Here is a 24,323-nt window from a genome sequence, read left to right on the forward strand (position 1 = left end):
CAACACGCAAGTTCCTTCTTGGTTAATTGATAATGGATACCTAATTTTGAATGTTGTTTTGTGTGATCTTAGCTTTTGAATTTTGATATTTTAGCTATTATATTTTTTTACAATCCCTAAACTAGTTACCTCTCTCTGTTAGCAAAATTGCTATCTTGATGGCTAACTAGATATCATGTTTTAGGAACTATCCTCTGTTAATGGCTACATGGAAGGTTGCCCCTGCTCTGGCAGCTGGTTGTGCTGCGATATTGAAGCCTTCCGAATTGGCATCTGTGTATGTTTCTCAGCAGCTCTTGTAAAATCTTTACTTCTTTTTGAGTCTTGGTTATTTTTGCTGAACTATAGGCTATGCTTTGCTTTATTTCAGGACATGTTTGGAGTTGGTTGACATATGCAAAGAAGTGGGCCTTCCTCTGGGTATACTAAATATTCTCTTTATGTATAATAGATTAGAAATAAATCTAGTAACTGAAGAACAATGAATATACGAGAAGCTCGTACACCATACGGTATTGGCCATTCTTAAACCTGAACTCCAGAGTTCAAAATTAAAGCTTTTTCTTCGGTCATTACCTTTTTTTTTCTTTCAAATTTTTAAATAAAGCTTGTCTTTTCTGCTCCTACTATATACACTATAGTATATTGACTTTAAAATAAAGGATTTTTGCAGCATCGGTTTCCATAACATTAATATTGGAAGGCTAAAAACAAAAAACAAGTGATATTGGACTGTGCTAATTATTTTTCTTAATTTGTCCTTATGCTAATATATTGGGGCCTCAAATAGTAAATCAGTAAGTGTTCCATTTTATGGTGTTTTAATTGCTGTACATTTTTACTTCCTTGCAGTCTAAGATGAAACGCATTGGAATTGATACTGAAGCACTCAAAGAGCACTTTGGGAAGAAAATTATGGAGCTTGAGGAGGAAAAAAGAAAAGTGCATCTTTGGACATAGTTAGGTTTAAATACCTTTTAGATAGCACACAAACGAAAAGTTTTTTCTGGTTTGGTTTATTTTTTGTCTACATTTTTTGTGTAACTTGTTTTCAAAATTTTGTAAAAAGGAAGTCGTGAAAATAAGAAATGAAGACAGTAAACAGTATTTTTCTTATGTTTATGTTTTTTTTTCACAATTATGAAAACAAAAACATAAGAATGAAAACAAGGAATCAAAATACTGTTTACAGAAATCTCAAGATGTTCATGGCCAAAAATTGAAAGCACTGGAAGCACAGGTAATATCTCGATATTATTTTCATGGTAATTTTCCTTTTCCAATGTCAAATAGTGTCTGAGTTATTTATATATTAAAATCTTGAACATCAGATTTTAGACCTCAAGAAGAAACAAGAAAACCAGGTGCAGCTACTAAAGCAAAAGGATAAGAGCGAAAAAACTACAAAAAAATTGCAAGCTGAAATATAGTACATCAAGGCTCAAAAGGTACTTGTGTTTAATTTTTCGAGCTACTTAATTATTGAAATTTTTACTTTGTATCTGATATTAGATTTATGAAAACTGTAGGTCCAATTGCAGTATAAAATGAAGCAAGAGGCAGAACAATTTCGACAATGGAAGGCTTCTCAAGAAAAGGAGTTACTTCAGGTGATTTGCTTCTATAAATATGTAATCAATATTCTGTTTTCTTGTTTCAAAAATGCAGTGGATCTTTCAGGCCTTATAATAATTAGTGCTTAATTGTGCACAATATACAAGTCAATCAATTCTCGGATTGCCAGATAGGCGTGCAAGTTGGTGACAACAATTGAGCTTTACCTTTTCCACTATTTGATGTTTATGCTGAACTTATTGGTATTGCCATATAGTAACTGAAATTTAATTCTTTATCTGTTTTTCAATTTGGTAAGCTGAAAAGATTTGCTTGGAGAGAACTGCAAATAGCTACAGACAACTTTAGTGAGAGAAATGTTTTAGGACAGGGAAGCTTTCGGAAGGTTTATAAAGGAGTTCTACCCGATGGCACAAAAATTGCTGTTAAAAGGTTAACCAGTTATGAAAGTCTCGGTGGAGATGCTGTTAAAATGTTATAGTGAACTTTGCTGCTTAATTAATACGTAGAATAATGTGCTTATATATATTTGGTTGGTTTCTGAGAGTATAAGCAGGAACTGTCCCACTATGGTCAAAAGATCAACATCATCCTTAGCAAACTCAAGAAGCAAATCACTCTCTGCAATCTACAGATAGGTGAGAAGAAATTTTTAGATCCCATAAAAGCATTATTATTATTATTATTATTATTATTATTATTATTATTATTATTATTATTATTATTATTATTATTATTATTATTATTATCTTTAATAAATATAATTTTGTCAAAAATGTAGACATGTACAGGACAAGACGAAGAACTTACATGGTTTACGTGTTTTAACTATTAAATGAAATAGAGTAATTTATTTATTTCTTCTCCTTACTCAAAAAGTCAAAATTAATAAAAAGTGCAAACCTTGACTGTATTGAACTACTATATATAAAATTGGCTCCTTATTAGGATTATTCTAGATTAAAATTAAGCGAGATCTGCTACAAAACTTTTCTTTTTTAATAAACAATTAGCTAATAAAATTTTAAATGTATAAAATTAAGGGTTTAGTTGATATTGTATAGAGAAATTAGGAAATTTAGAAAATAAATATATTATATTAGGGAAAAAAACTTAGTTGTTCTATACTAATCAGTTTTATTATCTAATTTTGCTTTACAGAGGAGGCAGAATATATTCGCAAGCTCAGGAAACTTTTCGAGGTTGCCTATCGTCTTCATGGTATTTAACCATCAACTTATATGGTACATGAGTAGTCCTGCTAGTTATAAATAAAATTGGCTTTGCGAGAGTAATATTTTTACAAGAGTCGCCTCCATTTTGCATCTTTATTTTGTTTCATTCCTATAGCTATTTAACATTCCAGGGGTATAATTATCATCATCATAACAGAGTCTTAGGGAAATAAAACACGAAAGAGAAAGATGAAGCTGATCTATATAATCATTAGAACTGTCATAATGTAAGCTTACCCAATTTCAAATATCCACTAGATAGCATAAAAAATTCTGTATCCTGCTCCGCCAGATTTAAATTTATATTGATAATAGAACTGTATATTGTTGTTTATGCTGGCTTCTAAAACTTGGGTCATTTTCTTATGAAGAACTCAAACCTGGGGAGGCTGTTTTGGATTGGCCTACGAGAAAAAAAGTGGCTCTGGGAACAGCCCAAGGCCTAGAATATCTTCATGAGCAATGCAATCCTAAGATTATTCATCGGGATGTGAAGGCAGCTAATGTATTACTGGATGTGAAGGCAGCTAATGTCACTTCTGTAGCTATATGTCACTAGTTATTCTTTGATTTATCTTGTAATAAAAATTGCATACTTTATTTATAGGTTTGGTAATAAAAAAGGATTGAAAATTTATATTTTGCAACAATGAAGGTAAAAATCAAAAAAATGATTTTTTTTCAACTTGATAAGGCTATCGCCACGCTTTTAAAGCGTGGTTTTTTTTACAACTTGATAAGGCTATCGCCACGCTTTTAAAGTGTGGTCTTATCTTTCGCTATCGCCACACTTTAAAACCGTGGCAATATCTCGTCTACTGTCACGCATGTAAAAGCGTGGCCATATCTGCTCTATTGCCATGCTTTTAAAGCGTGGCCCTACCTTCCACATATGATCACGCTTTAAAAGCGTGGCCATATTTCCCACCTACAGCCACGCTTTTACAAGTGGCCGTTTGTAAAAAAACGTAGCAAACAAAAAGCGTGGCAATAGTCTGAAAAAAGCGTGGCGATAGAGCAACCGCCACCCTTTCATAGGTCACCCTTTCAAAAGCGTGGCGGTAGCTCAAAAAGCGTGGCAAAAAGCTATCGCCACGCTTTTTTCAGCTTTTCGCCACGCTTTAAAAGTGTGGCAATAGACGTGTTTTCTTGTAGTGTTTATTTTCTAATGGAATATATTTTAGGATTATGTTGTTTATTATATTTCAGGATTACATTGCTCGAACAAACAGGAATTGGAAAGAATGCCAGCCACATTTGTTTCTTCAATTTCAATCACTTCTCGATTATTTTATTCTTTTTCATGAGGTTTTTTTTCTACAAGGAAGATCATTGTTATTTTGTTGAATGTTACTTAATTTTGTTTTCTTTACCAAAGTCTCAATGCAATTATCTTATTAACTCAGCTGATTTTGGAGGTTATGTTAGTTACTACTACACCTAATGTTTACAAATTTAGAGCATAAACACTTGTTTAATTTAAAGCTTCAACTTACAACTACTCTAGTGAAGGTTTTGAATTGAATGATTGGTTTTATTTATATTACCCTTGAGATGATTTCTCTTATGAAAATACATGAAGCATGTCCATAGATGTCAGAACAACATGCATTTAACTGTTTCTCAATCAATCTCATGATGTGTGTCAGGGACACTAAAAGATGCCAAAGGAGTCGCCATCTCTAAGGTTCCTTTACCTTATCATCTTGCCTTGCTCTTTACCAACATTTTCCTGAGGATCTTGGGATATTAGCATGCGCGCTTTTTTGCTTCCATGGGTCCCATCCCTATCCCAGTGTGTTCACAGGGCAATTTTTTTAAAGTTGCTACTTGTTTTCATAAGCTATATTATACACTGTTATAAGATAATTTCTTTGTTAAATCTTATTATATAATAATTATATGTTGTCCCTTTTTCTTTAGTTACTGGACACATGTGTGGTAACTCATGGTTTGGACTAATACCATTTTGACTGGGTTTACGAGACGTGTTGTTTATATGTTTAAAATTGGATGTAAGTCAAAGAATGAATGATGGTTTGAATATTACAATATGGAGTATATTAACTTATTCCATATGGTTTGAATGTTACTTAATTTTATTTTCTTTAGAAGCTCTATATTGTTATTCTTCTCTCAACATGGGACAAAGGATTTGGGATTTTACTTTGTTAATTATTTGGTCCAACAAGTGGTAAAAGTTGAGTTGTGTTATGATTAAGAGGAAACCATTTTGGCATTACTGATTTAGATTTAGTGCTTAGGATTATACTTTTATTCTGGTTGCTCTGCTGTTCTTAGGTTATTTGATATAATTGTAACTATTTTTTGAAGGAATTGTTGAGGGACTCCAAACAAAATTCTTTCGACAGAAGAAATCATGTGAAGATAAAAATAATCATTTTATTTCTTCTTATTACTTTTTTGTTTGTTTCCTTCTTACATGGTTTTAATTTCATTAATTGTTAGTGTTGATGATGTTATTAATTAATAGTATTTATTTATTAGAGCAGATCTCATATGAGAAGATAGCCACTGATAATAATAACAGATGCAGAGTTTTATACTTCACCAGTTTCTTGCTATTGCTTTTGAACAAAGTTTGTTGAGGTAAGATAAGAATTATGATATCAGTTTTAATATTAGTTTTAATTATTTGTTTGGCTTTGAATGCAAGTGGGTTTTTTCGTTCCATTCTTCAGGCTGGGTTGCCAGTAGACCACACTAGTGTATGCCTTGTGTAAATAAAATTTCAAATTAATTCTATTAACAAATCTGTTGTGAACTTATGCACCTTTATTCACAACAAATACGTTGGTATTAGAGGATTAGCAGTTGAGATTTAAGAATAAGAATTTGTAAGAGAGAATTTGTGACATTTGTCAATTTTGTAACTTCATTCATAAAAAACTTGTAACTTAATAATAATTTTTTGTAATAGGTTAAGAAATGAGTGAGAATCAATGGAGACTAGATGTAACTCATAACTAGATGTTCATTATCTCTTACATATGAGCTATGTTCCTCTAGTTAGATGTGGTTAGAGCGTTAAGTTGTGTTTCTACTAATTTTATCTATCATTTTAAATTACCTCAACTTTATTTATAACAATCAAAACCAACTTTATTTATATCTCCCAACTCTATCTATATAGCTAAAGTGAGTTCACCCTCATATACATTTTCCCCTTAATTCATTATTCTTGTTCTATATCTATGCTTATTTATCTATCACAGTTATGTTGTACTTAATAACTGATGCTTTTATTCTTGAGTTTGAGGACTAGTTGTTACTCTAGCTTGGAAAATTCAATATTGAACTAGGTACTGATTTTATTTCTGGTTTTATTATGCATTTGCTTAAGTTTCTTCTGTTTCTGGGATTAAAGTGGGTACTAATTTTTCTCTCACTAGTTTCTTGCTATTGCTTTTCAACAAGCGCTTGTTGAGGTAAGATAATAATTATATCCTGTTTTGTTTTAAATATGTTAGAAGTATATTATAGATTTGTAGTTTATTATGTTAGAAGTCCCATATATATATATATATATATATATATATATATATTAGTAGTACACGTCTAGTAATTATTTTTTTCTACTTGAAGTTTAACTAGAAACAATAGATAAATCTTGGATTGCTAAGCCACGAAACTCAGATGAATACATAGTCGGTCTAGAAAACTTCTTGGATTTTGCATTTCAACATGGAGCAATTGAGAATAGTAAGATAATATGTCCATGTCCAAGTTGTGGGTTTCGCAAATGGCATGCTTGAAAAGATGTTAGAGATCATTTACTTTACAAACCATTCCCTAAGAATTATGTTGTATGGAACTTTCATGGCGAGAAAGAAGTAACCGAATTCTCAACAAGTGCACATGTCATGCGTGAGACATTGGCAACTGAACATCCCCTAGATAATATGGTAAATGATGCTTTCGGGATACATATGGATCAGGAGAGCAGTGAGGATTCAGGCACGGAAGATTTTGTAAACGATGAGCCAAGAGAAAATCGTAGAGACTTTGATGAGTTTCTCAAGGAAGGCAATCAAAAGCTACAGGAAGGAAGCGACTTCACAAAGCTAGAATTCATAGTCAAATTGTATCATATTAAAGTCTTGTGTGGACTAAGTGACAAGGCCATTACCATGATACTTGAGTTGGTGAGGGATGCTTTTAGTTGTGTGAATTTGCCTACGACTTTTGATCAAGCAAAGAAACTAATTCAAAAACTAAGTCTTGACTATGTTAAGATAGATGCTTGCCCCAATGATTGTATGTTGTTCAAGGATGAAGACCCAAACAACATCCAACAAACATGTAGTCATTGTGGTGCTTCTATGTGGAATTCTAAGAAGAAGAAGAAGAAAAAGCAAGCTGCCAAGGTTTTGAGATACTTTCCGTTGAAACTAAGGTTGCAAAGATTGTTCATGTGTCATAAAACTGCAGAGCATATGTTATGGCATGCAACAACGAAGGGAGAAAATGACAAAATGGTGCATCCAAGGGATGGTGAGGCGTGGAAGACTTTTGATTTGACACACAGAGAGTTTGGATTCCATCCTAGAAATGTTCGCTTAGGACTTACTAGTGATGGTTTCAATCCTTATAGATCAATGAGTTCTACTCATAGCATTTGGCCTGTGTTTCTGATTCCATATAATCTTCCTCCTTGGATGTGTATGAAATATACTTCCTTTATCCTGTCAATGGTTATACCTGGCAAGCATAGTCCCAGAAATAATGTAGACATATATCTTAAACCACTTGTCAAAGAGTTAAAAGAATTATGGGATGAGGGTATGGAAATTTATGATGCATCAAAACATAAAATGTTTAAGATTCATGCAGCTCTTATATAGATAGTTAGTGATTTTCCTGGCCTAAGCATGCTCTCCGGATGGAACACATATACTGGTTTGGCTTGCCCAACTTGTAATTTTGATGCAAAACCTTGTTATCTTAATCATAGCAAAAAAATGGTGTTATATAGGTCATCGACATTTTCTTGGTAGACAACATCGATTCAGGTTAAGTAGAGTTCGTTTTGATGGACACACAGAAGAATGTGATCCCCCGGCTAAATTATCAGGATCCGAAATTTTGGCACAAGTAGAAAATCTTGATGTTAAATTCGGGAAGAAAGAAAAGTTGAACAAGAAAGGAAAAAGAGGTAGGCAGGCAACTATGCAGTGGAGAAAGAGAAGCATCTTTTTTGAACCTCCATATTGGAAAATCAACTTGTTGCGTCATAACCTTGACTTTATGCACATTGAGAAAAATGTATGCGATAATATTTTGTATACTTTGCTCAATGAGAAATCTAAAGCAAAAGATAATCTTAATGCCCTGAAAGATCTACAAGACATGGGGATAAGGCTTGATCTTTGGCCAGATGATAATGGAAAATATCACCTTGCTTTGTATTCGCTAACACGAGATGCTAAAAAGGTCTTTCTTGCAACTTTGAAGAATGTTAGGGTGCCCGATGGTTACTCAAGTAATATATCTCGATGTATTGATGAGGCACAACAAAAAATCATTGGACTTAAAAGTCATGACTGTCATATTTTGATTGAGCAGTTGCTGCCACTAGCAATCCGTCATGTGCTACCAAACCAAGTTACCTCAGTTTTGATTAATTTCTGCTCATTTTTAGAATTCTTTGTGGTAAGAGTCTAAGTCGTACAGAACTTGATAAGCTCCAAGATCGCATTTCGATTACTCTTTGCCATTTGGAAATGTTATTTCCTCCATCATTCTTCACCGTTATGGTGTATCTAACAGTCCATCTTGTTGAGGAAGTAAAATTTGGGGGGCCAGTCCATTACCAATACATGTATCCCATCGAAAGGTACAATAATGCTTTCCCTTTTTAAAATAAAAATCATTTGATGAAATTGTAGTACACTGACAATTCATCCATGTAGGGAATTGGGACACTTGAAGTCCTTTGTATGAAATAAAGCACATCCAGAAGGTTCTATTGCTGAGGGTTATTTAGCTGAAGAGTCTCTTAATTTTTGTTCTCGGTATATTGATGACATGGAGACTAGATTTAACAGGCCTAGTCGTCTTTGTTATGATCTCCCTTCAAGTTAGGTACTCCACATGGAGGTCATTTAAACTTCAATTTAACTAAAATAGAGAAGTTGCAAGCTCATCGTTATGTGGTTTTCAATCGCGAAGGTGTGAAACCATCTATCAATGCCTTTAGAGACCACATTAGGAGAACTTCAAAAGGAAGAAGACTCTCACCTGTAGAGATAGAAAAGAAAGTTAATAAAGACTTTGTTGATTGGTTTCAAGCATTGGTAAGTGAAAATTCATACTTTATAAAGTATACATTGTATATTAGTCAACTAAATAATCTTGACTGATACTTTTTGTTTTACTTCGTAGAGTGTGAATCCAGATAATTCATACGAAATGTCAACTGATATAAAGTTTCTTGCACGAGGCCCAATGATGAATGCAAGGAGATTTTCTGTTTATGACATCAATGGGTATAGATTTCAAACTTTGAGTAGAGAATTTGGTCTTAAGACACAAAATAGTGGAGTATTCTTAGTCTCTAACACACCTTGCATTGCAAGTATTGCTGATAGAAATATGAGACAAGCAAATTTGCCATATTATGGCAAGTTAAAAGATATAATTGAACTTAACTACCATGGACAATTTGCTGCTGTTCTTTTTAAATGCAAATGGGCTGACACTACTAGGGACACATGTTATAAAAAAGACCATTGGATTTTCAATTGCGTCAATTTCGATAGATTAATTCACACGGGTGAGCGTGAAGAACATGAACCTTATATTGAAGCATCTCAAGCACAAATGGTGTATTATGTTGATGATATGGGAAATAAAGGGTGGAGTATTGTTGTGTATGTCAAGCCAAGGGATATATATGACATGGGTCAAGGAAATGAAGATGTAGTGTACGAAAATGAGCCGTATCAAGAGCAAGAACTTGAACAATTATTTGACCCCAATAATGAGTACATCCAATTAGCTACCAATTTATTAGATAGCGATGCTATTGAAGATAATGTAGCTACTAACTTGGCAAGAGATATGTTTGAATGAAAATTTGTACAAAATTTTACCAAAGGTAACATTTTAAACTTTTTATTTATTATGCATGCATTTGTGTGTATAGAAAGGAAATAGTGTTTGATTGGTGATTTTTTTCTGTGTTTGACTGGTGATTCGTTTGCAAAACTCTTTTGTTTGTAGCAGTGGTGGGAGTTCTTCTGATCCGAAAGAACGAGGATGTCGAAACTCTTAAGAAGCTTTGGGAGGAGACAACATTTTATGACAAACAATGGCAAGCAACTTGGCAGGAGGATGAGAACTCAAGTACTTCCAAAAAAGAGTAGTTGAATTAATGTTTACTAGTTCTTCCTACCCTCATCTGTCTCTTAATATATTACTCTATAGAGACTAGTCAAAAACAATGGCAGGAATATGAATTTGACATTGTATTAAATTCCAACTCACATATTAGTGCAGAAAAATTAGCTTTACTGTTTTCTTTTATTTAGAGTTTATATGTTTACTTATTCTGCTGAATTAAAACTATATGCTTGCATGTTTGTATCATTTCATTTGTTCCCTTTCAGACTTTTATTTCTTGTTGAATTTTGTGCATCTTGAATGGATAATTTGATGTTGCAGCTTATAAAAGATACAAGTTGATTCATGAAAGAAGACATTTCCTTTGTATATTTTTTATTTTATTCCTTCTATTTTTAATTTGAGAATATGTAAATAAGATGAGATTAATGAATGTTTAGGGTTTTAACTTGAGATTAATGAATGATTTAAAATTAAAAATAAATAACTACAAGGTTTGTGGAGGTTTGAAAACCTCACAAAATAGTTAATTTGTGTCAAATTGAAAAATCAATTTGTGGGGGTTTTAAACTGCCACAAAAATGATTTAAACCTGCCACAAAAGTTCAATATAAAACCTCCACTAAACACACACAAACCCCTCCCCCCCCCCACACAAAAGACCTCGTGGCACCTCAAATTTTGGGGGTTTTGAAAACCCCCACAAACTATTTGGTGGCGGGTTATAAACCTCCACAGATAAGAAAAAAACTGCCACAAATAAACAAAAACCTTGTAGTGCAGTGCCCAAGGAAGCAGAGCCTAATGTCCAAATGCCCAGAGATGACTCCCTAGCTGGCGTTCCACATCCAAGAGACCTCATAGCACGTGGATCTCATCAAGCTCAACTCAAACACTCACCAAGTGGGCCCCAGAAGTGGATTTTATCACTAAAAAGACTGTTGTACCCCTACTAGTCATTAGCTTAGTATGTAAAGGATTTTATTCATGTCATTCAAACAACTTACATCACTTTTTCTCATCATACATGTTTATCATTGTTTTACACCTCAGTATGAGTTTCTAAACCTCCTAGGTTGAGGAGAGGAGCCCTGTTGAGTCCTATGAATTAATAAAAGTACTATTATTTCTTCTTGGATCCATGTTTGATCTATCTCTAAGATGTATATCCGATCTTCATCGTGGTGAATAGGATGATCTAACCTATTAGCTCTGTTCATCACATTAAGACAAACGTGCCTAACAAACACCCGCATCTACTTGGGTTCGTGTGAATACTCGAAAGGAAAAGCACGAGCTAACAGCTATGTTTATACATCTCTTAGACGATTAATCCACGACTTTGTTGGGGACTTCTCGAGACACCAGTTTAGCTGATTTCTGGGGAGATTAGGGTCTTCGTGGTATAGGCTAGGATCCAAAGAAGCAGCGTTCTCTGATCCGGAAGATTCGACCTTGTCTGTGGCGTTTTGAGTAGGATCGCTAGGAGAATGGACTGCTATGCGCTTCACCTTCCATTGGATTGAATGACCACGGGCCCTGGCATTCATTCTGTAGCAGAGGAGATCAATGACCACGGGCAATGGCTTTGATAACTTACAGGCTGCCATAGAAGAAGATCATTCACAAGCAAAGAAGACAGTAGTACTAGAGTTAATTCAGAAAGACAAAGCAACTCCGACTCTCAACTCTATTCCCAGCATATAATTCCTAATAGCTAATCCAATTTATTTTACCCCTTCGAAGCATTTATGACATATAATCATTCAAGGTTTACATAATATAATCCAACTCCATCTGATTCCACCTAACTAAGACCTGCAAGACAACCATAGCTTGCTTCAAGCCACAATCCTCGTGGGATAAACCCTGACTCACTCGTATTACTTGGACGACCCAGTGCACTTACTGGTACTGTTGCTGTACGAAAAAGTGTGGGGTTTGCAAGCACGCGCACCAATTTTTTGGCGCCGTTGCTGGGGATTATTGAGTTTGGACAAACTGAAGGATTGTCTTGCTCCCTAGATTAGGTACTTTATTTCTTGATAATTTTTAATTGAGTTTTTATTTTATTTGAATCTTTTATTTTCTTATTCTTCTCAATTTTCGAAAATCATTAAAACTTTTTCAAAATTATTTTCTTTTCTTTGTTTAATCTGTGTTATTAGTTAAAGTATTTGTTTATATTCTTGTTGAGTCTTTGATTTTTGCAAGAGTATAACTTTGATTAGAGTCTTTTATTTTTATTTTATTCTTCTTCAATTTTTCAAAAAATTCTAAAAACTTTTCAAAAATATTTTTTTTTCTTTGCTCAATTAGTTACAGCACTGGCTTAGGTTTTGGGTAATTGTTGTTTCTTTGAGTCTTTCTTTCCAAAATTTTTTTCAAAAATATTTTCCTTGGTTATTTAAGTCTTTCTATTTAAGTCTTTCTATTTAAGTCTTTTTGTTTATGTTCTTGGTTATTTTTCGTTTTCTTCAAAACCTTCTTTCTAAATTTTTTTCAAAAATAATTGTTCTTTGTTTAATCTTGTTTTAACTTTTAAGTTTGGTATTTTCTTGTTATTTTTCTTTGTGTTTTTCAAAAATTTTATTTTAGTTTGCTAAAAATTTTAAGTTTGGTGTTCTTTTTATTGTTCTTGCGTTTTTTGAGTCTTTAAATTTTGTTCCAAGTGTTCTTTGTTAGTATTCAAAGTGTTCTTGAGTCCTTCTTGTTATTTATCTAAAAATTTTTAAGTTTGGTGTCCCCTTGTGTTTCCCTTCAAAATTTTCGAAAATAAGGGGTGCTAGATCTAAAAATTTTAAGTCTTGTGTCTTTTACTTGTTTTTCTCGTTCATGATAAAATTCAAAAATAAAAAAAATATCTTTTTCAACTAATTTCTAACCAATTTTTTTCGAAAATAACAAATAAAATTCAGATTTTAATTTCAAAATTTTGCCTTATCATATCTTAGTTGTCAAGTTTTCAAAAATCAAATCTTTTTCAAATTTAAAAATCTAAACTTTTTCAAAAATCATATCTTTTTCAAAATTTTATCTTATCTCATTTCAAAATTTAAATTTCAACTTTCAAAATTTCAAAAAACTCAAATTTTAAATTTCAAATTTCAAATTCTAAATTAAAAATTCAGTTTTTCAAAATTAAGTTTTCAAAATTAAATCTTTTCCAAATTTAAAAATCTAAACTTTTTCAAAAATCATATCTTTTTCAAAATTTTATCTTATCTCATTTCAAAATTTAAATTTCAACTTTCAAAATTTCAAAAAACTCAAATTTTAAATTTCAAATTTCAAATTCTAAATTAAAAATTCAGTTTTTCAAAATTAAGTTTTCAAAATTAAATCTTTTCCAAATTCAAATCTTTTTTAAAAATTTAAAATTCAAATTTCAAAATTTAAAATTCCAAATTCAAATTTTCAAAAATTTAAATTTTCAATTTTAAATTTTCAAAATTTAAATTTTAATTTTCAAATTTCAAATCTTAATTTAAAATCTCTTTTTAATTAATTGCTTATCTTCTCTCTCTTCTTTTTCAAAACTTCCTACTTAACTCTTCCCTTCCTTAATTTTCAAAAATTCTCTTCATCTTCTCTCTCTTCTTTTTTCAAAACTTCCTAACTAACTCATCTACTCTTCTCTTTTCTCTTTTTTTTCTTTTTTCGAATTTAATTCTTTTTAATTAATTAATTTTTAGTTTCGGTTTAAGTAAATAAATAAAAACAAAAATATATTTTAATTATTGTTTATTTTCTCTACGTCTATCTCTTCTTCTACTCCTTGATGACATGTCATCATGTCATGTTTTTCTATGCTTTTTCATACAAGAAATTGATAATTAGTGCTTAAATATTGCATTCTTTTATGCTCAAATGGTATATTTCCTTGATCTTTTAATTTTATAAATTTGGTAGGAAATAAGAAGAAAAAGAAGCACAAAATAAGCTAAAAAGGAGTAAAAAATAGCTTTGGGGCACACTTTGAAGTTGGAGCACACTTTGGAGCCTTAGGCCACGCTTTTAAAAGCGTGGCCCATGACCAAATCAAGGAAGTATGAACAATCAGCACACAAAGCTCAGTTCACTAAGTGAACTTAGCTTTGCCGTACAAGAAAAATGTGCTTGAGACAAGAAATTTCGCTAAGTTAAAATCTGGGCGTTTACAGCATGACCATGCCTTCTTCAAAGGGCCATAACTTGAGCTACAGACGTCCAATTGATGTGCTTTCAGTTGCGTTGGAAAGCTGACATTCAGAGCTTTCCAACGATGTATAATAGTTCATATTTGGAATGAAAGTGAGGCATAATTGAAATGCATCTTTGAGGGCCAAAAATAAGCAAAAAAATCAGCCAATGCTTCCACCAAGGCTCGAAGGGGGAGACACAAGGAAAACAAGGAAAGCAAGGAAAGAGTGCTAAGTTCACTTTCCCAACTGAGCTTTATCGGCTCCCACTCAAGAAAATTCAAGGAAATGGCTCACAAAACTTCTTCCACCAAGAGTTGAACTTGGGACCTTGAAGACAAAAGCAAGGCGCCACAAGGGGAGCTCAGTTGCTTTTCCCAACTGAGCGCTACTTCCCCCCTTTTTCCCACATTTTGACATGGACCAAAGGCACCAAGCAAGTCTTGTGCGCACAATGGGACACGGCCAAGGCTGGGACGCACGCACAAAATTGGACAAGCAAGGCATTGGAGTGCTCAGTTTGGTTTTCCAACTGAGCCATCCCCTGGGAGATGCACTTGGGCCAAAACTCAACCAAAATTCTATTTAAATTCAATTCTTCACCAAATTGAATCAAGGCCAACCAAACCCATCTCTCTTCAAATCCAAAGCAAGCAAAGCCCACATCATCACTCAAAGGCACAAGAACAAGCTAGAATTAGGATTTTCATTTAATTTGTTTTTCATTTCAATTTCATTTTATTTTTATTTTGTAAAAAGCCTATATAAAGGCATCACTCTCATCTTCAAAAAAGAGCTCGATTAGAAAAGAGGCTAGCTCCAATAGGGAGTGGTGCACTCTTTAGTTTTCATTTTGCTTTCTTTCTTAGTTTTCTTTTCTGTTTTGAAATTTTGGATTGAGATTGGAAGAAATTCTGTTTTCATTCTCCATCTGCAACGTCTCTTGTTCTTCTTCTGCAATTTACTTTTCCATTTTCATTTTGCAATTGTTCTTGTTGGATCAAGGAAGGATTTGAGATCTAGAATTGTTATCTAGTCTCTTCCACTCCTGAGATCTTGAACCACTTTTAAATTGCTGCAAATTAAGCACTGCTTTTCTGTCTTTAAAATTCTTCAAAGCATTTCCCTTTTCTGTTTAGATCTGTTGCATGATTTTGCATCTTTTACTTCTCTGTTTGATTGCTATTTACACTTTCCTGTTGAATTTTAATTTCCAGCACCCACTCCCCTTTATATTTCATGCAATTTACATTTCTTGCTCTTTAAGTTTCTGTCCAATTTTACTTACTGCACTTTATAATTTCTGCACACTTACTTTCTGCAACTTTAAATTCTTTGCACTTTACATTCTATTCTCAAATTTTCACTAAATTCACTCAATGTTAGCTTGACTAAACTAATCACCCACTAAAGTTGTTTGATCCATCAATCCCTGTGGGATCGACCTCACTCTAAGTGAGTTTTACTACTTGATACGACCCGGTACACTTGCTGGTGAGTTTTAGGTGTTTTGGGAAATTCAGTTTTCCACAAAAAATACCATCACTCCTTATATCTTATTCCTTCTTCATCTTCTACCTTTCTTAATCATGAACTCAAGTGGGAATGAAGAGTCCAAGAGAACTCTGGGATCTTATACAAATCCCACTACTGACTTCTATGGAAGAAGTATCAGCATACCTCAAATCAGAGCTAGTAGCTTTGAATTAGACCCTCAACTTATTACTCTGATGCAGCAGAACTGCCAATATTCTGGGCTACCTCAGGAAGAACCTACAGAATTTCTTGCAGATTTCTTAAGGATTGTTGACATAGTACATACTGAGGGAATAGACCAAGAGGTCTACAGGTTATTGCTCTTTTCTTTTGCTTTGAAGGATCAAGAAAAAGATGATTGGATAACCAACCTAAGGCTAGTGTAAAAACTTGGAAACAGTTAGTGGACAAGTTTTTAAACCAATACTTCCCCCCAAGAAAGATGACTCAGCTAAGGCTGCACATCTATGGCTTCAAACAAGGAGACAGTGAATCTCTTTATGATGCCTGGGAGAGGTATAAGAGGATGTTAAGAAAATGTCTAATTGAAATATTTTCAGAATGGGTACAGTTAGACATCTTCTACTATGGGCATTCAGACACGGACATGTCTTTGGACCACTCTGCTGGTGGTTCCATACACATGAGGAAGACCATAGGAGAGGCTCAATTGCTTATTGAGACAGTTGCCACTAATAAGCATCTGTACTCATCTCCTGAGTCCTCTATAAAAGGACAGGTTAAGACAGTAGCTACAGAACCTAACCCTCCAGAGCGGGATGGCCCATTGACTCAGGAACTGCACACCCTTGGCCAGCAAATGCTGGAACTACAAGCGGCTCTGTGAGAAACTCAAGCTTCTAACAGGAATATAGAAGCCCAGTTGAGTCAAACAAGGCAGTAGTTATCTAAGCAGATAACAGATGAATGCCAGGCTATCCGAATGAGGAGTGGAAAAACCTTAAACACCCAACCTCAGTATACAAAAAATGAAAAGCCCAAAAAGGATAACCAGGTCTCTGCACAAAATACTTCTGGGCGTTCAAACTCCCAGAGAGGTATCCCTCTTGGCATTGGATACCAAGAAAGGGCAGAGACTGGGTGTTCAAACGCCTAGAGAGGTATCTCTCTTGTCGTTGAACGCCAGGAAAGGACAGAGATTAGGATTTCAAACGCCAAGGAAGGTGACCCCAGTGGCGTTGAACGCCAAGAAAGGGGAGAGATTGGGCGTCCAAACGCCCAAGGGGGCAGTAGAATGGGCATTAAACGCCCATGCAAGGGAGGTCAGTCACTCATTGATAATAACCCTCCTAAGCAAGCCAGTAACCCCCCTTCCAAATCACATGGCATTCGGCCTTCATCAACCAAGGTTGATTAATACAAGGCTAAGATGCCATTTCGTTAGAAACTCTATCAAGAATAGGGGTGTTCATGGTTTGGTTAATCCAAAAACCAAACCAGTTTTTTGGTTAACCAAAAATATAGTATTGGTTAATTAACCAAATTGGTTTTACATGATGAAAATGGTTATTAACCGGTTAGTGAAATTCAAAACCGATTTTTAACCGGTTATTAAAATAAAACCGGTTCTTAAAAAAATAACCGGTTTTTATACTAAAAAATTAGTTTTTATACCATAAAATTGGTTTTTACATGTAAAAATTAATTTTTACACAAAAATTAATATTTTTACATACAAAAACCCAAAATTTTAAACCTTTTTTTAATTAAATTTTTTTAATCTAATTTTTTTCTTTCTAAATGATACGAGTAACATTTGTAAATAATGAAGTCCCTTCCATTGCTTTCGTTCCTAACTTTCTTATCTCTTTTCAATATTTTCTATAAATATTTTTCTCTCTCTCTCTCTCTCTCTCTCTCTCCTTTTCTCATTCTTTTCTCTCTCTCTTTCTCTCTCTCTTTCTCTCTCTCTCTCTCTCCCATTTTTCTCTCTCCTCCTCTCTTTCTCTTCTCTCTCTCTCCCTCCTCTCTATCTATCTCTCTCTCTCTCCTTCCCCTCTTTCTCCCCCTCCCCTTTCGTTCTCTCTATCCTTCTCTCCCCCTCTCTCCCCATGCTCTCTCTCTCTCCCCTCCCTCTTTCTCTCTCCCCTCTTCTCCCTCTCTCCTTCTCTTTTTCTATCTCTCTCTTCTTCTCTCTCCCCATCATCACTCTCTCTCCACTCTCTCTTTCTCTCTCTTTGTCCTCTTTCTCTTCCTCTTTTTCTCTCTTCTTCTCTCTCTTATCCTTCTTCTCTCTTCTTATCTCTTTTTTTTTCTTTCTCCTCCTCTATATTTGCCTCTTCTCTCTCTTCTCTCTCGCTTTAGAGATAAGAGGAGAAAAGAGATGGAAGAGGGATAGAGATTGAGAGAAGGTTGAGAGAGAAAGAGAAAAGAGATAGTAAAAAAAGAAAGAGGGGAAGGAGAGAAAAGGAAGAGAGAAAGAAGAGGAGAGAGAGAAAGAAGAAAAGGAAAGAGAGATGAGCGAGAGAAGAAAGAGAGAAAAGAAAAAAAAGAGAGAGAGAAAGAGAGGGGAGGTAAAGGAAAGAGAGAGAGAAAGGAGAGGGGAGAGAGAGAGAAAGAGAAAGAGAGAGAGAGAAGGGAAAAGAGAAGAGAAAGGAGAGAGATATGGGAGAGAGAGAAGGAGAGGAGAGAGAGAGATAGGAGGGGAGAGAGAGGAGGAGGAGAGATAGAAAAAGGGGAGAGATGATTAGAGAGAGGAAGGGGAGGAGAGAGAGGAAGAGAGAGAACGGAAGGGTAGAAAGAGGGCAAGGAAAAAAGAGAGAGAGAGAGAGGAAGTGAGAGAGTAGAGAGAAGGAGGGAGAGATAGAGAGAGAAGGAGAGAAAGAGAGAGGGAGATAGAGAAAGAGGGAAGGGGAGAGGGGGAGAGAAGGATAGAGAGATAAGGGAGAGAGAAAGAAAGACAATGTGGAGAGAGAGAGGGGAAAGGGAGAGAGAGAGGAGGAAGAAGGGAGAGAGAGAGAGAGAAAGAGAGGAAGAAAGGGAAAGAGAGAGATAGGGGAGAGAGAGGAGGAGAGAAAGAGGGAAAAAGAAGAGAGAGAGAGAGAAGGGGAAAAAAGATGGAGAGAGAGAGAGAAGCGGAGAGAGAGGGAAAGGAGAGAGGAGATAAAGAGAAAAATGAGTTAGAGAGAGAAGGGAGAGAGAGAGGGGGAAGGAAAGGGGAGAGAGGGAAAAGGGAGAGAAATAGGTGAAAAGAAGAGAGAGAAGGGGACAGAGAATAGAGAGAGAGAGAGAGAGAGAGGATAGGGAGAGAGAAAAGGAGAGGAGGAGAAAGAGGAAAATGAGAGAGAGAGTGAAGGGAGAGTAGGGAAAAAGGGAGATAGGAGGAGAGAGGGAAGGGAGAGAAAGAGAGAGAGAGAGAGAGAGAGAGAGAGAGAGAGAGAGAGAAAGAGAGAGAAAGAAGGGAGGGAGAGAGAAAGAGAGAGGAAGGGGGAGAGGGAGGGAGAGAGAAAGGGAGAGGAAGGGAGAGAGAGAGAGAGAAAGAGAGAAAGAGAGAGAAAGAGAGAAAGAGAGAAAGAGTATGTAATTTGGTTTTGAAATTAGGTTTTGATTTTAATTTAGTTTTGGTTTTGGTTAACCGGTTAAAAACTGGTTTTTTTAATTTGGTTTTGGTTAACCAATTCAAAAAAATATGGATATGGTTTTTAAATTGTTTCGTTAAACTGGCTAACCAAAATGTGGTTATGATTTTTTAACCGGTTAACCACATTTTGGTTTTTTTATGAACTCCCTTCAAGAGGAAAGGGATAAACAGTTTGTCTGTTTTGCAGAGTATCTTAGAACATTAGAGATAAAGATCCTTTTTGCAGAAACTCTTGAACAGATACCTTCTTATGCAAAGTTCATGAAGGACATTCTAAGTCATTAGAAGGATTGGAGAGAGACACAAACAGTCTTCTCACTGAGGAATGTAGTACAACCATTCAGAACAGCTTACCAGAGAAGCTTAAGGATCCTGGAAGCTTTATGATACCATGCACTCTAGGTGATGCTTGTACAAGGACAACTCTATGTGACCTTGGAACAAGCATCAACCTAATACCTGCTTCTTTAATAAAGAAGCTCTGTTTGACTGAGGAAGTCAAACCAACCCGCATGTGCCTTCAATTTGCCGATGGATCTATTAAGATACCATCAGGAGTAATAGAGGACATGATTGTCAGGGTTGGACCCTTTGGCTTTTCCACTGACTTTGTGGTATTAGACATAGAAGGGCACAAGAGTGCATCCCTTATCCTAGGAAGACCTTTCCTAGTTACAGGATGAACCCTCATTGATGTTGAAAAATAGGAAGTGACCCTGAGAGTCATTAAGGAAAAGTTCATACTGAATGCTGTCAAAGCTATGCAGCATCCAGATATTCCTAAGGAATGCCTGAGCATCGACTTCATTGATTCCCTGGTGGAAGAGGTCAACATGGCCGAAAGCTTTAAGGACAGGCTTGATGATATCCTTGATGATACTCAGGTTTGATGGCGTTTTTGTGGAAAAATGAATTCCAAACACACAAATCTAACCGACAAGTATACCGGGTCGTATCAAGTAGTAAAACTCACTTAGAGTGAGGTCGATCCCACAGGGATTGATGGATCAAGCTATTTTAGTGGGTGATTAGTTTAGTCAAGCTAACATTGAGTGAATTGTGTGAAATGTAGCCAATAGAAAGTAAATTGCAATGATTCTTAAAGATGCAGAAAGTAAAATTGCAAGTAACTTAAAGAACAAGAAAGTAAAATAGCTGAAACTTAAATTGCAAGAAAAGTAAATTGCATGAAAAGTAAAGGGGCTGGGGTGTTGGAAATTAAAGAGAGCAATAGATCACGCAATTGGAAATTTCAATTGCAGGAAGAATAAATTGGGAGCAATGTATGCAGAGAAGCAAAATTGCAGTGAATAAGAACTTAGAGCAATTGCAGGAAATGTATACTAGAAGCAATGCAACAGAAAGTAAAAATGCTTGAAAGATTAAAAACAGAAAATGACTGATGCTAAATTGCAGCAATTAAAAGGATGTTGAAGATCTCAGGGGTAGAGGAGACTAGAAAACAAGTCTAGATCTGAAGTCCTTCCTTGATCTAACAAGAGAAAAGTTGCAGAGAACTAAAAGAAAGATTGCAGAAGAAGTAAAAAGAAGTTGCAGATAGAGAATCAAAACAGAATTCCTTCCAATCTTAATCCAAAATTTCAAAACAGAAAAGAAGACTAAGAGAGAAAGCAAAATGAAAACTAAAGAGTGCAAAACTCCCTATTGGAGCTGGCCTTCTAATGCTCTAGCAGAGCTCGCCTCCCTTAGTGAAATGAAACTAATGCCTTTATATAGGCTTTTACAAAATGAAAATGATAAATGAAAATGAAATTAAAGATAAATTACAATTAAATGAAATTCCTATTTTATCTATCTCTTGTGCCTTTGAGTGATGATAATGGGCTTTGCTTGCTTTGGATTTGGGTTGAAAATGGCCTCTGTTGATTGTTCTTGGTCTTGAGAAGAAACCCGTTTGTGAATCGGGCCATGAACCATTTAAGCTTGAGTCAAAGTTTGAGGCAAACTTTGACTTAAGCTTTTTTAGCAACTGGCCCTTTGTGCTGCCATCCACGTTTGGCTCAAAGTTTGAGGTCAAACTTGAGCTCAAACATGGCTCCTCCCTTGCATCTCTTTTGGCCAACGTTTGACCCAACGTTTGAGGCAAACGTTGGCGCAAACATGGCTCAATTAAATCTTCAATCAGGGACTCTTCTTCATGCTAAAATGGCGCCAACGTTTGACCTCAAGTTTGAGGCAAACGTTGGCGCAAGCTTTTTGGCCTCCTGGGTGAAATTTTTCAAGCCAACGTTTGACCTCAAGTTTGAGGCAAACGTTGGCGCAAGCTTTTTGCTTCCCTGGGTGATGTTTTTGCAAATCAACGTTTGACCATGTTCATTCATTTATTCATTGGCAATTAAAAATCATGCATGCATTAATTAATTAATTAATAAAGCCAAGTGCATTAACGTTGAAAGGGCTTGATATGTTCTTTTGCCAATTGGCTTTAATATTGCATGCTTTTATTGGCTTTATTAATTAATGCCAATGTATTAATGTAGCATTCATTCTTTAATGATCAAATGCTTTATACATGCATTAATTTTTATTAGCAATGCTAATTAATGAACTTGAACGTTCATTCATGTAATGCCATTATTTATTGGCTTGAATGCATGCATAAGGCATATATATCATGCCATGGCTTCATGTTAATGGACCACGCCTTTAAAAGCGTGGCCTAAGATTCCAAAGTGTGCCTCAATTCCAAAATGTGCCCAAAATGCCTCTTTTCTTTTTTTTTTAAGCTTATTTTGTGCTCTTTTGCTTCTTTTTCTTCTTATTTCCTACAAAATTTATAAAATCAAAAGATCAAGGAAATATACCATTTAAGCACAAAAGAATGCAATAACTAAGCACTAATTATAAATTTCTTGTATAAAAAAAGCATAGAAAAACATGACATGGTGACATATTATCACAACACCAAACTTAAACCTTGCTTGTCCCCAAGCAAGAAAAGAGTCATGCGATAAAGATTGACAATCCAAGGTAAGAAGGATAGCAAGTAAATGTTCATGGTTAGCTAGTTTTCTATGTATTCTACAATCACAAAAGAAATGTAAATGATTGATGCTTCCATCTAGCTCAATTTATGAAATCTTTTTCTTATATTTCTTCCTTGAAGCAAGCTTTTGATTTTCTTATTAGCTTCTCCTTTTGGGTGCTTTCCCCCATGAGTTGATAACAAAGCTACGACTTCTAAATGCTTTGTTTTCAAGTATTACCACTTGATACATAAGCACCACAAGCATTTAATTAGAGGACTTCATTAAGCTCATTTGTTTCTTTTCTTAACTCTCTAATCATTGATGCTCAGAGCCTTGAGCCTTGAGGGAGTGCTTTTGCACTTTGAGCCTAACCTTGACTTCTAAGTGTTTTGTTTTCAAGCATTTGGCTTGATACATAAACACCACAAGCACTTAACAATTGAATTGTCATTGGTACTCAGAGCGTTCAGCTTTCTCATTCTTTCCCTTTTTCTTTCTTGCCTTAATTTGTAATTGCTTTTTTAAGGTTTTCATGATTTCAAAAGATTTCACAAAATGTCCTAGATGAAAACTTCAATTAAATAAAATCTAATGCAATTGAGCAACAATTAACCATACTAGCCTTCCAATACTTGTATGCACATGCTAAGTTCTTCTTTAATGCCTTGTTTGTTTATGATCATGATACTTTAATGCTTTGAACTTTACAAAACTCAAGTTGATAGTCATAATGGCATGGCAACATGTTACAAATCAAGATGCAGGCTATGCTTATCCATACCACACATGTAAACAGGGAAGATAAAGACAATCATGCAATTTAAGTGCTGGAAACAAATGAGAGGAAAAGGAACTTTACAACCTTGCAGTTCATCTTCTCTATTGTTGTCATTTTCCTCCCATTCTTCCCTTTCCCTTGCCAAACTCAGAATGCTTGCTCATCCTCAAGCAACAATTAGAACAATGGCTATGGGGCTAAGATGGATCATGAATGTCTTACATAATGAAATGTTAGTAACACATGTGTTTTGAACAAGCAAAATTAAAGATATCAAGGCACAAGAGACAGAGACATTTTGATTGCATAGATAAGAAGGTGTGCATAATACATTGCATAAAAGATAAGTGGCACACCAAACTTAGTGTGACACTTTCACTTGGAATTGATGCAAGTATCTTGTAAGGATTAGAACCAAATTTTGTTGCATAGAAACACCAAACTTAGAATGCAACCACATGTCAATTTATTTAAAATAAAACTAAACGAAAGAAACTGTTATATGTTAAATACAATCACCAAGTTAAGAATCTGTCATGAATAAAGCTCTCTTGGTAGTGTATTAACAAACACAGTAAATAAAAGAAAGCATTTAAAACAAGGAAATGACTAAAAACAAAGAGAAAACTAAAATTGTCTAACTAAAAGAAAGATAACAATGCAAAGAACATTATGATGATGCAAACAAGTGGTGTTGCTGAATGATTTGCATAGAAAAATAAGTGACACACCAAACTTAGAATCTTGGTGTGTCACTTTCATTTTTTTGATTTGATGCAATCATCTAAAAAGATTGAAAACAATTTGTTGCAAGGCAACACCAAACTTAGAATGTAACCATATGCCAATTTATTGAATTTAAACAAAGCAAAGAAAAAGAAAACAAAGCAGAGAAGAAATGTTACCTATGGTTGGGTTACCTCCCAACAAGTGCTCTTTTAGTGTCATTAGCTTGACATGTTGTTCTTCACTTTCTTCCTCTTCTTCCAATTTGTTAAGAGGAATGACCTCAAAGGAGGGAAGGATTCAGCTAGTGTCCCTTGTCTTGGCCTTTCCTCAGCA

General features: G+C 34.8%; 1 protein-coding gene and 1 pseudogene across 1 annotated transcript; both read left to right on the plus strand.

Moving 5' to 3' along the window:
• Positions 1–858: 858 nt before the first annotated feature.
• On the plus strand, positions 859–3,369 carry LOC107643699 (LRR receptor kinase SERK2-like). Its single transcript, XM_088486434.1, has 6 exons — positions 859–942; positions 1,530–1,610; positions 1,874–2,015; positions 2,121–2,213; positions 2,737–2,796; positions 3,182–3,369. The coding sequence occupies exons 1-6, from the start codon at positions 859–861 to the stop codon at positions 3,367–3,369; spliced, it is 648 nt and encodes a 215-aa protein (XP_088342560.1).
• A 1,389-nt stretch (positions 3,370–4,758) lies between these two features.
• LOC148564736 (uncharacterized) lies at positions 4,759–9,905 on the plus strand (annotated as a pseudogene).
• The last annotated feature ends 14,418 nt before the right edge of the window (positions 9,906–24,323 follow it).

Source organism: Arachis ipaensis, chromosome B5 (assembly GCF_059453495.1).
Source record: "Arachis ipaensis isolate K30076 ecotype BB chromosome B5, ASM5945349v1, whole genome shotgun sequence".
Lineage (NCBI taxonomy): Eukaryota > Viridiplantae > Streptophyta > Magnoliopsida > Fabales > Fabaceae > Arachis > Arachis ipaensis.